The sequence below is a fragment of the Chaetodon trifascialis genome, chromosome 1 (genome assembly GCF_039877785.1).
Source record: "Chaetodon trifascialis isolate fChaTrf1 chromosome 1, fChaTrf1.hap1, whole genome shotgun sequence".
Lineage (NCBI taxonomy): Eukaryota > Metazoa > Chordata > Actinopteri > Chaetodontiformes > Chaetodontidae > Chaetodon > Chaetodon trifascialis.
This window is the reverse complement of record NC_092056.1, coordinates 34,351,684-34,366,386: the sequence shown is the minus strand read 5'-3', so window position 1 is coordinate 34,366,386 and position 14,703 is coordinate 34,351,684. Positions and strand designations below refer to the sequence as shown.

The window sequence follows — 14,703 nt, the reverse complement described above, 5'->3', positions numbered from 1 at the left end:
CATCTTGGATTTGTTCTGATCATCATTTGTACAAGTCCAGTTCATTCATTTCTTTCACCATCACTACTCTTTCCTCCTCCGGTGTCGCTCCGTTCATTCGGATAAAAACTTTACAGTTCCGAGTCCAGGTCGCTTTGGTCTTTTTAGCCTTTTTAAGTTGCCACGCTGCGAAAGCAATGTTACCATTCTTCCTTGTAAGATGCTCATTCACAAACACGCCCGTGCTCTTTAGCTTGTAGCCCTGCTGCAGCAAGCCAACCTTGTCCTTTCTATTGACAAAGCGGACTATGATTGCCGGTGGAGTATTTTTGTTGATCCGGCGGAGTGTATGACAGGCCGAGATCTGATTGCTGTGAATGGGAATATCCATGCTGCCGAAGAATTGGATAACCTGGGATTCCAAGGTCTCCGTCTCGGCAGGTGATGTGTCATCAGCATTGTTTCCAGCAGCGACATTAGCGTAGGCACGGTGGCATGTTTTCAGTCCGGAGATAATCACATCATCAATGCGGGAGCATTGCTCTACATCATCCAGCCTCTTTAACAGTTCTTTGATCTGTTCATCTTTCTTCTGTAGTTTCGCTTCATAGCCGTTCACCTGAGCTTGGAGCATATTCACCTGTTGCGTGAGCTTCAGGATCTCCGTTTGTTGTGTTGCAATTTTGCCGACCTCTAGTTGGATTGAGGCCAAAGTTTTTTTAATATCTTCCATTTTAACAATGTATAAGCTTTCTTGTTATTATAATGCCCGGCATTGGATAATTTTTATTTTATAAAAATTAAGTCAGGGCGAACGAGCGAGCGAATGCCAGCACCTGCATGTCAGCCATCTTCTGAAGTTCCAGCATGATGCTTGGAGACAAAGTCTACCAGTTATCTTTACAGGAGCAACAAAGCGCTGAGCTGCAAACTCTGCAAGGCGAACAAAAGGAGAGACCAGCTTTCTCTGACCTGTACCATCTAAATACTGCACGGCAAAGACCGCATCATTTGACAGCGGAACCACAACTCTTCCCATCCTGGCTAATCCACAACCAATAGAATTGCTGGCTAACAAAGCAACATACCAAAGAACCCCTCTCCTTCAGACTGCTGACTGGGCATACAGATAGCACTGAGTAACATGGCCAAGCACAGGACTGAACTTTTGTCAGTGTACACATACACTTTGGTTTACTGTCTGAGCTTTATTGTGGTTGTCTGTTTATCGTCAGGTTATTGAGTATCACCACCACTAAGCTGATGTGTAATTATACTTCACACATGTAATCAGACTAACACTGCATCGTGCATGCAAGTTAACTATCCTCTTTTTAACTCTGCGCCATTATCTACACAGATCGCATGCATAACAGTTTACTTTGAATCAGCCTTAAAATAACAACGCACGCAGAGAGGAAACTCAAAGATCCTGCTTCACATTCTTCCTTTGTTTTTAAAACATGCTCATGTACATGCAACATAGAGGTGGAACAAAGAAACAGCCTTTGTGGAACACACTGAACATGTGCTCACTTGAGCACACAAATCCTATTATCTTTTAAATGATTGTTTTTAAATATCCATACTGGTCTATTTAATGTTGCATAAGAGTGAATACGTCTGGAGGGATCAATTTAGTTTATTTTTATGTATAACATTTCTTCTAAACTTTTGTTTGCAATGTGTGCAACCTCCATGGGTGGTGAGGGTGGCATTCTATAAATGTGTAACAGGTACTGAAAAGACCCAAAGGCAGTACCAGCTGACAGTAAATGGGGACAGGCAACCAGAGGACCAAGACAACTATGTACCGTATCAAGCTGAGTGCAAACTCTGACTCTGATGAGATTCTTCAAGGACAGAAGCCACTGAGAGACTTCAACCAGGGAGAAACAAATATAAATTCAGAATTCAGCTCTTTCAAATCCAGAGGGTAAGCAGATCTGGTATCTTGCCAGGTGAAGGTTACAGGAACAGGATCAGACGAGGACTTCGGGTCAGGTTCAGATGAAGTTGAAGGCTGGAAAACACGCTGAAGAAGATAGCTGCAGAGTCAAGCATGAACAATGATAATCTGGCAAGTGAATGGTGGTAACTGTGCTCCTTATATGGTGAGACTGATAAAGCTGTTGGGAAACAAGCAAGAGTGTAGGTGAGCAGGGAGTCGTGGCTGAGAAGGCGCAGGTAAAAACTGGTCTAGATGTGACAAAATGGATGCTTTTGGTGCATGGTGGAGAGATGGTGGGTTACAGCAGATACCATCATTGACCTCAGCCTTAGTAGCCAGAACATCTACATGAAAGGAATCGATGAACAACATTTTTGTGTTTATGTTGTTTTATTTTAAAATGAAGTCCAATCAAATTGTAATAGTGAACTCTTTCAGGCTGCGAGTCTGACCAATTGCACCCACACTCTCCATGTGGTCAAACGAGGCCAAGAGGACAAGAGTCTGGTCAGAGACCAAAGAGGGGTTATAGGAAAAACCTTTAACTTTTGAAAGCTATTTATATTGCAATTTTTGTTGTAGTTATTAATTTAATTATTAATAGGAGTTCCAAATTGATAGTTTAGTATAGATATATAGTATATCTATATACTATAGATATATAGTATAGAACCAATTAATTTGTATTTGTTTGTATTGATGATGCCTGATTAATTAATATTTGATTAGAACCATGCTGCACCTACATCTATTGGTGCTCCATGTTAGGCATAGTACTGTTGGTAATTCATAATTGACCAGATTTGAAAATAAGACAGCTATAAGATTAAGAATTCCTTTATTCATCACATTACACACAACATGCATAGTTGAGGAGGGAAACTGTACTCGCCATGCAATTGTGAAATCCATCCATGGTCAGTCCTTCCTCCACGGGCTGCCAGTCGAACACGGGGAGAACATGCAAAACTCCACACAGAAGGCCCCTTATTTTTCCTCAAGCAGCAGGCACCAAGGGCATGGTGGAGGACATGCCCCCTGCTCCCACAGCAGGATTCGAACCGGGGACCTTCTGGCTGTGAGGCGACAGTGTTACCACCGAGCCACTGTGCCATGACGTGCTTGACACCTGAGGCCTGTACCATAAAGCTGGATTACGGCTTAGCGAGATAACTTCAGGCTTAACCCTGGCTTTTCGGTACCATAAAGGTGGCTTACTTTCTATCGGGCTATGTTGCCGTGGTAACCTATGCTGAACACCTAACCTGCTCCGGAGCAGGATAAGTTCAGGATAAGAGCTCAGCAGGTATAAAAGCCCCACCTACTGACCAATCAGTTCTCTTGGAAAATGGCCTGTCCATTTTATGAGAACCCGGTGGATCTTGGTGCACAGCTTGTGCGAAGAGCACTCAGGCGCGAGAGAATATTTAGAGATCACTGTAATCCGTTCGAATTGTCTGAACAATCACTGTACGAAAGGTACAGGTTTTTGGGAGAGGGGTTACAATACATCTGTCAGCTACTGGAGACTTACATCAGTAATGTAAGGCACCGCAACCACGCGCTGACAGTCCCGCAAACAGTGTGCATTGCACTGAGGTTTTTTGCCACAGGTAATATATTTCTTAGTGATGTTTGTAATTATTATGATGTCTTTAAATCCCTCGTTGGATGGGTTACAAGCAAGCCACAGATAAAATGCCATTAATCAATTATTTGTTTAAGTAAATCATGGATTGATTCATTCATTCATAGGTACTTTTATGTATTCTGTTGGCGATGCCGAAAACCTCGGGAAAAACACAGTATGTAGAGCTATTCATAAAGTCGCGGGGGCCCTGACTGAGCTTGTCGATGCATTTGTGGTGTTTCCCGGCCACCTGCCCACGCAATGCATCAAAGAGGGATTTTATGACATCGCAGGTAAGCAAGGTTGATGTGTAATTTGCATAATGTAGACTAAGCCCTGGGATGTTTGCCGTTGTATATTAAATGCAGCACATTCCTTTCACAGGGTTCCCCAGGGTGCTGGGTGCCATTGACTGCATCCACATCCCCATCTCTGCCCATCTGGGTGAGAATGAGGCTGACTTTGTGAATAGGAAGTCCTTTCACAGTCTCAACATTCAGGTAGAATTCATCTTACAATATTATGTTATGTCAGTCTTTTAAATTGAACTGTCCAAATGTATAAAAACACCCACACAATACTTTTTTCAGTAGTAGTCTTGCTATGTTTGAGTCCTTTTTAAATACACATTGCAGCATCACTCACTACAGTTTATCCCCAATGCTTCTGCAGATGACATGTGACCATCAAATGATGGTCACCAGTTTGGTGGCAAAGTGGCCGGGGTCTGTCCACGACTCCCGCATATTCAGGGAGTCTTTGCTGTGCCAAAAGCTGGAGCAGGGTATGAAAAATTTACATTGGTGGCTATAGATTTTGATGATATCCTTAAGCATTTTTTCCACACTTATCAAAGCAATTTCTTTTTATCTTTAGGGCAGTTCAGTGGAGTACTCCTTGGAGACAGAGGCTATGCCTGCCTGCCTTATCTCCTGACCCCCTATCCTGATCCCGGTGCAGGGTCACTAATGAGGTTCAATGTGGCCCATGCCAAAACCAGGGTCAGGATAGAGATGACCTTTGGGGTCATCAAGGCACGGTTTTCATGCCTCCGTGGCCTGAGGGTGGCCCCAGACCGGGCATGCAGGATCATTTCTGCATGTGTGGTTCTGCACAATATCGCCACAATGAGGAAGGAGAGGACCCCCCCAATGACCCCCCACCCCCGGATGTGGTGGACCCCATCACTGTTGATTTCCCTTCAGACAGGGCTGTGAGAGAGGCCATCACTGAAAATTTTTTTAGTTTAATGAAAAAAGCAAACATGGAATTTTTTTAAATTTCTTTTTCACAGTTTTAATTTTTCTCCCGCTCCTGAAACAGAACAGCACATTTTGAGTCTCAGTGTTGCCTGTCAAAAACATTACATCACTGATAGATAGATAGATAGATAGATAGATAGATAGATAGATAGATAGATAGATAGATAGATAGATAGATAGATAGATTTAATTTATTGATCCAAAACTGGGAAATTCCCCTGATGTTAACTGTTTAATTTGCCTGAAAATAAATCACTGAATTACCTTCTTCTCGTGTTGTAATTTTTCCACCTCAAGTTTGAGTTTTTTCATTTTCAGTTATTTATATTCAATATCCAGTGTCTTTACGGCAATGTCTAGTTCCAGTTTTCTTTTGTACAGCATTCTCACACTGTCAACTCCGACCTGAAACAAATTAAATACATTTTACAGTTGCTTCACCATATAAGCATTCCTGCTTTTAATGGCTGGCTTTAAAATAATACCAATGTCACACTGACTATCCCCATTAAACTGAAGTTAATTACATTACCCTAACCCTTGCGACTGTCTCCTGCTGGACTGTCTGGAGGTGGAGGCCACAGGCTCTTGAGAAAATACATGTTACACTCCCACAGTAAAAATATTGGATAATTGTGTTCTATAAACAACCCAGTGTTTTAACATTGAGTCACTGAGATGTACCCTGAACAAATAAGGTGCTGCGGGAGCTGCCACTTCCACCGGGGTCTGATGTCACCCCCCCCATACCCTCCAACAAGGGTCGACCCTCATTGTTGGAGAGGGCCAGTACCTGAGCCCCCCCCCCCCCCCCCATCTTTTCCCGCTGAGCTTTTTTCCTGTGGGCTGCAAAGAATATCATATCAATTCCATTGTGATCATCCTACACAGACAGTGTGAAGAAGTAAAGCCTTGCACAGGCTATAAAGCCTCCAACATGTAGGCCTACATATACATATGCTACATGTATAAGATATAGTAAGCGTACTGACCACTTTGAAGTATATTTTTATACTTATGTTTGATTTGCTCCCATGTTCTCTTTGCTCCACTCGGGTTGCATCTGAAATAATAAGGCTACAATCACATGCCATAACGAAAAATTTCATACACACATACATTTATGGAACACACAAATGTTACTGTAGTCAGATATACAAGTGCAGTCATAGTGGGGAAGTAATATTATAATGGCACTAACTTACGCATTGACACTATTCTGCCCCCGCTTGTGTGTGTGTGTGTGTGTGTGTGTGTGTGTGTGTGTGTGTGTGTGTGTGTGTGTGTGTGTGTGACACGGCCTCGCCTGCTACATCAGCTCGGCAGATAGCTAACAGTTTCCCCAAGATAAAGAGTGAAGCAGCTTTCATCTTTTCTTCCAATCTTTACTCGGGAAGCACTGTAAAACTAGACACATACAAGAATACATCTATCAGTATTTCATTCAATAACAGACGTTGTTGAAGAACAATATTGTTATATTGGCTGTTTTAACTGTATAGCGACAAATGCGCTAGCTTATGGCTAACGTACATGGGAAATTCCATTATGATGCTAGCAGTTAGCATATACGATCAAAACACACATTTAGAACGAACTTAGATTCATCAAAAAATGAATTCAACACTAGTGTTCTTATTATTCAATGTCAAAATGACTGTATGAAACTGAAACTCACAGGCAAACATGTTTTCTTGCCAACTAAAGTCATAAGAGGAAAAATAATTGACCGTTTACTTCACCATGTTCCGTTGTAACTACGGCAAGCCTAATAGTACAAAATAAACATTACGTTAGTAGTCAATACTAGAATTCTCCTTTTCCCCCAGAAGAACATCAGAACATCACAGACACAGTCGGCGATTTTTTGCCAAAATCCGGAGGGCGGATGTCTCGTTAAGTGAAGCCCGATAAGGAGGATTAATAGATTAATAGGTTAATCAAGCTTTATGGTACAGGCCTCTGATATTCACAATGATGGAATGAAAATGTATAACAACATAAAAACCTCTTCATTTCAGAGGCAGAGAGGCAATGGTTACACACACAGTCACTCTGACATAACACGCAATACAGACCAAAGAAAACAAGGCATCCAATGCATGGAAACAAATGAAAGTGCAGGGGGAGTCAACGCATAATTAGAATAGTTATAGAATATAGAATCAGAATAAACACTCTTCGGTCAAACATCTTCAGATATGAGTGGAAATTATTATTTCCACAACTGCATTTCTAACATTTTTTTTAATCATGTCATGTAATATGCTGCTTCAGCATGCTTTCACAACTTTGCCACAATATAGCACATTGACAGAGTCCAGCAATATAATAGGTTTCCACCTTGTCATGTTTTCTTTTCCATACTTTCACTGTGATCATAATGTTAGGACATATAAGAAGTTTCACATAAGGTTTCACTTTTGTACAAAACAGTAACGTTCCATACAAACCAATGAACTGGCTAAGCCTTCTCAGACAAGTTTCTGAAATTAAATTTCACTTTAGTGAATGTGATTATTGAAGTATGTTGAGGCTGAATGTGAGTTTTTGGTATCATATGCACTTAATTTTTAGTTTCATTCCGATCCAACTATTGGAATTGTTCCAACTGCAAATCATCCAACATTGTCAATGAAGAACATGAACAAGACTTTTACTTCTGGAATATTTTTGAAAAGCTGTACATTTTGGGTTATCTTCAGGAGAAAAGTGTTAGCTACACCTCCCTAAGGAACCAGCAAGTCAGATCACCCTCTCAATCTTTAATCAAATAAACATTTCAGCTTCAACAATAATCATCACATCTTTTTCAAGCAGATGTTACTGAGACATCATCTTAATCAAACATTAACTAGTAAGTTAAACAGCCCTGATTTCCACTTTGTTGACAGTATTACCTTCATCCTGTTGCCCTAGGTGACAGAGATTAGCAACGTCAAGAATGTCACCCGGTTGCCTCGAGATACCAAGCGACAGGCAGTGGCCATTGTCTTTACAGATGACACCTCACGCACCTTCACCTGTGAGTCAGGTAATCTATGAAGACACACACACACACACACACACACACACACACACACACACACACACACACACAAACATGTTCATAGTGCTATATTGACTCCTAAACTTGAACACTCTGCTACAGTGGAAAACACATCTTATTTAATCCACATTTCCACCAAACACTGTCGTCATAGTACCTTTGGAACCCGTATGCAGCCTGTACAAAAATGTACCTAAACCATAGATCTGTTCTGCTTTTCCAATGCTGTGTTGTTACTGGGCTTCAGAGCTAACCTCTTTCACTTTTCCAACAGTTTGGAAGCAATAGATGAGCCTTTTTTTGGTCTTGAGAAGCTGCAGCATTTATTAATTGACATACTGTAAGCTACACTGAACATTTACTGCTGAATTGACAACTTATTGCTAACCTTTTCCTCTGCTCCACTCACATTCATCATCATTTCCTGCACTCTCTGTCACCCACTCAACCATACACTCAGTCTGCACACACATTTCTTGTACTTTCTCCTTGCTTTCTCCTTGGTATGTGATTGTGTATTACAACAGGGACACAACCTTTGTTAGAGAAAAGCTTGGTGTATCATTGGAAGTCCCCCAGCAGTCTAACCTATAGAGGCATAACTTAGGGCTGGTCCGTGGCAAGCCTGAGCAAGCCCTAAATCTAAGCTGTATCAAAAAGGAAGCCTACTCTACTCTACTCTACTCTACTCTACTCTACTCTACTCTACTCTACTCTACTCTACTCTACTCTACTTAAACGTAGAGGTGTCTGCCTCCTGGACCAAGATTGGAGGTTAGGCTAGGTTCCTCAATGGAGAGGTAATGGAAAAAATGAGATGAGATGGAATGGATCAATATGCACCATCCACAAAGTTTGACAAATGAAGTTTAATAACTAGGTTCAGGAACAAAGACCAAGCCTCGGACACATCCCAAAACACAAGCATCTGGAGCACATCTGGGTTCCCGGTGCCACTTCCATGCCGATGCTGATGACGTCACAGTGCATCCCACAGCCAAAGAAGCCCAGCCTTCCATCAAATCAAATCTTATTCAAGCTCTCCTCATTCCAAAGCTGTCTCATCTTCTTCCTCTTTTCTCCCAAACTTCACAAATAACCTGAGCACATGCATCCCTCCATCCCAGCACCCATCCCTCTTTTCCTCCCTCTACCTATCATATCCCATCTTCCTTAGCCACGTCACCTCCTCCTACCTCTATACCCATCAGCACAGCCACTCAGACTGCTCCCTTTATAGCGATACAGAATGGCCCTTTCAGCCAAATCCCTTAACATTCTGAAAGCTATTCTGAAATACTACATTCACGTTTCACGTAGAGTAGTGGTTCTCAACTGGTCTGGCTTCAGGACCCACCAACACCCCTTCGTGACAAGCCGCGACCCAAGCCATGACACAAAAAAACCTGCACCCACTACATTAAAATTCGCCTTCAAAATAAAAGCACAGGAATTTTTTTTTTGTAACTTTTTTCTTCTTTTTGCCCGGGAAAAAGCCTGTGACCCACTGAAAATGGGTCCATGACCCAAAAGTTGAGAATCACTGCTACTATGTATTATGCAACAGTACCAAACACTGTACTTAATTATCCTCACCTTACAACATGCAATTTTCAATTTTTCCATTACCAATATTATTTTTTATACCCCCTTTTTGCACAGAACATACATACAGAGGGTAAAATAAGTATTGAATGCATCAACATTTTTGTCAGTAAACATATTTCTAATCAGGCTATTTAAATTATTTTTTCCACCAGTTGTCAGTAACACCCAATACAAAGAAATCAAAACAAATAAGTCTATAAATTAAATTATGTGAAATAAAGTGGAATGACACAGGCAAAAAGTATTGAACATGTGAATTGAAAATGATTTAATACTTTGTAGAAAAGCCTTTGTTGGTAATGACAGCTTCAAGATGCCTACAGTATATGAAGAAACTAGTTGCAAGCATTGCTCAGGTGTGATTTTGGCCCATTCTTCAACACAAATTCTCTTAAAATCTTGAAGGCTCCAGGGGCCTTTTCTATGAACTCTGATCTTCAGTTCTTTCTATAGATTTTTAATCGGATCTAAGTCAGGTGATTGACTGGGCCACTCTAGCAGCTTTATTTTCTTTCTCTGATACCAATCGAGATTTTCCTTGGTTGTGTGTTTGGGATCATTGTCGAGCTGAAATGTCCACCCTCACTTCAGCTTCAGAATTCTGGTGGATGGCAGCAGATTATTGTCAAGAACGTCTCTGTGCATTTCTCCATTCATTGTTCCTTCAATTATATGAAGTCTGCCAGTACCATATGCTGAAAAACAACCCCACACCATGATGTTCCCACCCCCAACCTTCACTGTTGGTATGGTGTTTTGGGGGTGATGTGCAGTGCCAGTTCTCCTTCTAACATGGTGTGTGCTGTGACATCCATAAAGTTCAATTTTGGTCTCTGACCAGACTATATTCTCCTAGTACTTCATCAGCTTTTCCAATTGTTGTGCAGCAAACTTCAAATGAGCTTCAACATGTTTTTTCTTCAGTAGCGGAGTCTTGCGTTGTGAGCGTGCATAGAGGCTATGGTGGTTGAGTGCATTACTTACTGTGTTCTTTGAAACAAGTATACCCACTGATTCCAGGTCTTTCTGAAGCTCTCCACGAGTGGTCTTTGGCTCTTGGACAACTCTTCGGATTATTGTTTTGACTCCTCTGTCAGAAATCTTGCGAAGAGCACCTGATCGTGGCTGGTTTAAGGTGAAATGACTGATAATGTCAATAACCCCATTAGAAAAATATTTACTGGCAAAAATGTTGACACGTTCAATACTTATTTTGGCCCGCTGTATACATAGTGGATATTTTCTATCATATGTCGTATTTTTCATTCTCGCCTACGTCTCTTTTTTAAAATTTATTCGTGCTACTATTGATGCTGTCTGTAACACCCTTATTTCCAGATTTCAGAGTGTGTTTAATTTCTAACTCTGTGACTTTAATTGCCTTTACGTTATACACCAACTGATGACCCAATGTGCTAACTGCTACTCATATAATGCGATGAATAGACTTAAGTTTGTAGCTTGTCAGTCTCGCATATTTGCGTGCAATGCATTTATTAATAAAGTTATAGTTGTAATCCACAGAAGGATGTTTTTCCCTTTCCATTTAGCAGGCCATGTGCTTGTCTTCTGCTCATCTTCTGTGATTTTTTTCCCCATTAAAACTTCCAGAAACGTAAACAGAAGGGTGCTATCTTGCCTCCAGTTACTCTCTAGAGTCTCAGGCTCCAAATGACACCTCATACCACAATATGGTACATGAAAACTAGCAACCAGAGAAGCCAATAACAGTCTGAGTCAATCCAAGGTCCTACTTCTCTTGCCATGTGCAAAGATTGAGCCAAACACAGTCAATTTCAAGTATGAATGATGCTTCTAATAGCAATGAATAGCAATGGCCACTTTAGCCTGGTGACCTTAACTTCCCACCTGATGAAGACCCTGGAGAGGATCATACTGAACCACCTCCATCATCTGGTGAGCAGTGAGCTGGACCCCCTACACACAACCAGGCATTGGTGCTGAGGATGAAGTCATCTACCTGTTCCATCAATCTCTTTCTCATCTGGAGCATACTGGAAACACAGCAAGGGTCATGTTTTTTGACTTCTCTAATGCTTTCAACACAATCCAACCATCACTGCTCAGGGGGAAGCTGGAAGGAGCCGGCGTAGAATGGCACCTGGCTGAGTGGACCATCGACTACCTCACCAACAAACCACAGTATGTGAGGCTTCATGACTGCATGTCGAATGTGACAGGAAGGTACCCCAGACTACATTGATGAACATCCAGGGTTAGTGTTATTTGGCTGTCTGTCTGTTCCCCTGTCTGTCTTCTGGATGTGTCTTGCACTACCTGCCTCCGCCCTGTCAGCAGTGCACCTGGCACACATCAGCCTGATTAGGGGCACAGGACAAAAGGGAGGTTCCCTTTGTCACCTGTTGCCAGGTTGTCCTGATTGATTCACAGCTTCCTTGTTCAATACCCAGTGTGAGTGCTCAGTTGCATTTCTTTCTAGTATGGTTTATGTCTGTGATGGTTTTCTTTTGTGTGGACTGCCACTCACAGTGTGCTTTTTGTTTCAGTGCCTGCCTGCCCTGTCAGCATTTGTGCCTTGCCTCAACCTGTGTTATGGAGCTCTTTTCCTTTGTTCATTTGTCTCCACTCAGTATGAGTGTGCTTTTTGTTTCTTGTTTATTTTGCACTCCTCTTGAGTGTGCATTGTGTTTCTTTAATATTGTTAAAATAAATTTGGTGTCACGGTTCTTGTAAGGAATTGCCAGGACCCAAATGCAGAGTACAAAAAGAACAAGTTTATTTTCCAAAAGTAACAACAAAAATCACCATAAAGAGAAAACACTCGACCCGAGGACAACCAACTGAAAATCACCTTGAAGGGAAAAAGTAGCAAATAAAAGTCAAATAGATCACAAGACAAAGTACTTACAAAAACAGAAAACGTCCAGGAGAAAACTCAGACTGGAGAATGACAAAGTACAAAGGAAATTTATAAATACTGGAGCAAACAACATGAGGCTGGGGATCAGCTCAAGAACAGGGCGCATGAGACAAGCAAAACGCAATTCTCTAGCACAGAAGCAAGTTTGGAGCCGGCTTAAATAGCCGGCTTGATTATGGGATGAGAAGCAGGTGAGTCTAATCAACCCTGCTGCCGAGCAGATTGCCCCGCCTCCGTGCACTCAGTCTAGGAGCAGAGGGAGAGAGATAAAAAGGGTTACTGCTGAAATCAGAGCACAAGAGTGACACATGACAGTACCTCCCCCCTAAGGACACCACCTGGCGTCCTACCTGGCTTACCCGAAGGGGAGGCTAGAACCCTGACTTTATCATGAAGGATAAGAGTCCAGTGGCTGAGCTGATAAGAGTGTTGTGTGCATACTCCACCCAGGGGAAATGCGTGGCCCAGGAGGAGGGCAGGCGGGCGGCAACACAGCGCAGGGCGGTCTCCAGGTCTTGATTGGCACGCTCCGTCTGCCCGTTAGATTGTGGGTGGTAACCAGACGTGAGACTGACAGTGGCGCCCAGAGCCCGACAGAACGCCTTCCAGACTTGAGATGTGAACTGAGGACACTATATCTGTTGGGATGCCGTGGAGCCTGAACACATGAGTCACAAGTAGGTTTGCGGTCTCCAAGGCGGAGGGGAGTTTGGGGAGAGGGACAAAAGGCACCGCCTTGGAGAACCGATCAATGATTGTCAGTATAATGTCATTACCTTCTGATGGTGGGAGTCCAGTAACAAAGTCCACGGTGATGTGGGACCAGGGGCGTGAGGGAATAGGAAGAGGCTGGAGGAGTCTTGCTGGGGGCCGGTGAGAGGCCTTATTCCTGGCGCATGTAGTGCAGGCTGCCATGAAGGTCCACACGTCTGCAGCCATGCTGGGCCACCAGAATCTCTGTTGGAGTAGGGCTAGGGTTCAGTGGACTCCTGGGTGACAGGTCATCCGTGACATGTGCCCCCATGTGAGCACAGAGGACCTCACCCCCTGGGGAACGAACAGTCGGTTCTGTGGACAGCCAGCCGGCACCGTTTGGCCCTGAAGAGCATCCTGCACCTCCCGCTCCACCTGCCAGCGGACCGCCCCCAACACACAGCCCGGTGAGAGGACTGTCTCTGCGTCTACCTCCCTCCCCTCCACCGTGAATTGCTGGGAGAGAGCGTCAGGCTTGACGTTTCTGGAGCCAGGGTGGTAAGTAAGAGTGAACTGGAAGCGGCCCAGAAAAAGGGCCCACCAGGCCTGGTGTGAGTTCAGGCGTTTGGCGGTACGGAGGTAAGAGAGGGTCTTATGATCTGTCCATACTACAAACAGCTTGGCCGCCCCCTCCAGCCAATGCCTCCACTCTTGCAGGGCCAGAACCACCGCCAACAACTCCCGGTTTCCCACGGCGTAGTTCCTCTCAGCTGGAGAGAGACGTCTCAAGAAGAATGCGCAGGGATGGAGCTTGTTGTCCGCAGGCAGGCGTTGAGAGAGCACGGCCCCGACCCCGGTGTCTGAGGCATCAACCTCTATCACAAACTGCCCTGCAGGATCTGGATGGGCAAGGACAGGCGCATTGATAAACATGTTCTTCAGCTTGTCAAAAGCTGCGTTAGATGCAGAAGACCAAACAAAACTGACCTTGGGGGAGGTGAGCTGATTTAGGGGGGCCACTATGCAGCTGTAGTCCCGGATAAACCTCCTGTAAAAGTTGGCAAATCCTAGGAAGTGTTGTAACTGTTTACGACTGGTAGGCACGGGACACTCCTTGACCGCCTCCAATTTGGAGGGATCAGCTCGGAGTTGCCCCTTCTCTATTATATAGCCCAAGAAGCTAACTGATGTGACATGAAATTCACACTTCTCTGCTAACAAATAATTTATTTTGCCATAGCCTTTTCAATACTTCTCGTACATGTGATACATGCTCCTCTAGGGAGCATGAGAAAATCAATATATCATCCAGATATACAAAAACTACAAGTCTCTCAACACATCGTTTACCAGAGTTTGAAACACCTCTGGTGTGTTGGTCAGTCTGAAAGGCATTACAAGGTACTCAAAGTGTCCCAGGTGCGTGTTGAAGGCTGTCTTCCACTCGTTGCCCTCCCTAATGCGGACCAGGTGATAGGCGTTCCTTAAATCCAGTTTAGTGAACAGGCATGCATCGTGAAGAGAGCTAAAAGCAGAGTCAATCAGTGGAAGTAGATATTTGTTTCTGACTGTGATTTCATTCAGGCCTGTATAGTCTATGCAGGGGCGTAGGGACTTATCCTTCTTCTC

The 14,703-nt window shown here is 43.3% G+C and overlaps 2 protein-coding genes across 2 annotated transcripts in view; both read left to right on the top strand.

Annotated features, from left to right (window-relative positions):
- The window catches only part of dok4 (docking protein 4), a 193,113-nt gene that overhangs the window by 148,266 nt on the left and 30,144 nt on the right, over positions 1 to 14,703 (top strand). Inside the window, exon 4 of the mRNA XM_070961092.1 lies at positions 7,742 to 7,856. Coding sequence (XP_070817193.1) covers positions 7,742 to 7,856 — 115 coding nt within the window. The remainder of the gene's footprint in view (positions 1 to 7,741; positions 7,857 to 14,703) is intronic.
- On the top strand, positions 3,279 to 4,777 carry LOC139330282 (putative nuclease HARBI1). Its single transcript, XM_070961116.1, has 5 exons — positions 3,279 to 3,543; positions 3,686 to 3,853; positions 3,945 to 4,060; positions 4,233 to 4,344; positions 4,437 to 4,777. The coding sequence occupies exons 1-5, from the start codon at positions 3,279 to 3,281 to the stop codon at positions 4,775 to 4,777; spliced, it is 1,002 nt and encodes a 333-aa protein (XP_070817217.1).

Excerpts from the sequence above, each read along its gene's own strand:
- LOC139330282 (XM_070961116.1), top strand. The coding sequence starts at position 3,279 with ATGGCCTGTCCATTTTATGAGAACCCGGTGGATCTTGGTGCACAGCTT. Across the intron at positions 3,854-3,944 it reads GGGATTTTATGACATCGCAG|GGTTCCCCAGGGTGCTGGGT; the intron begins GTAAGCAAGGTT and ends TTCCTTTCACAG. Across the intron at positions 4,345-4,436 it reads GTGCCAAAAGCTGGAGCAGG|GGCAGTTCAGTGGAGTACTC; the intron begins GTATGAAAAATT and ends TTTTATCTTTAG.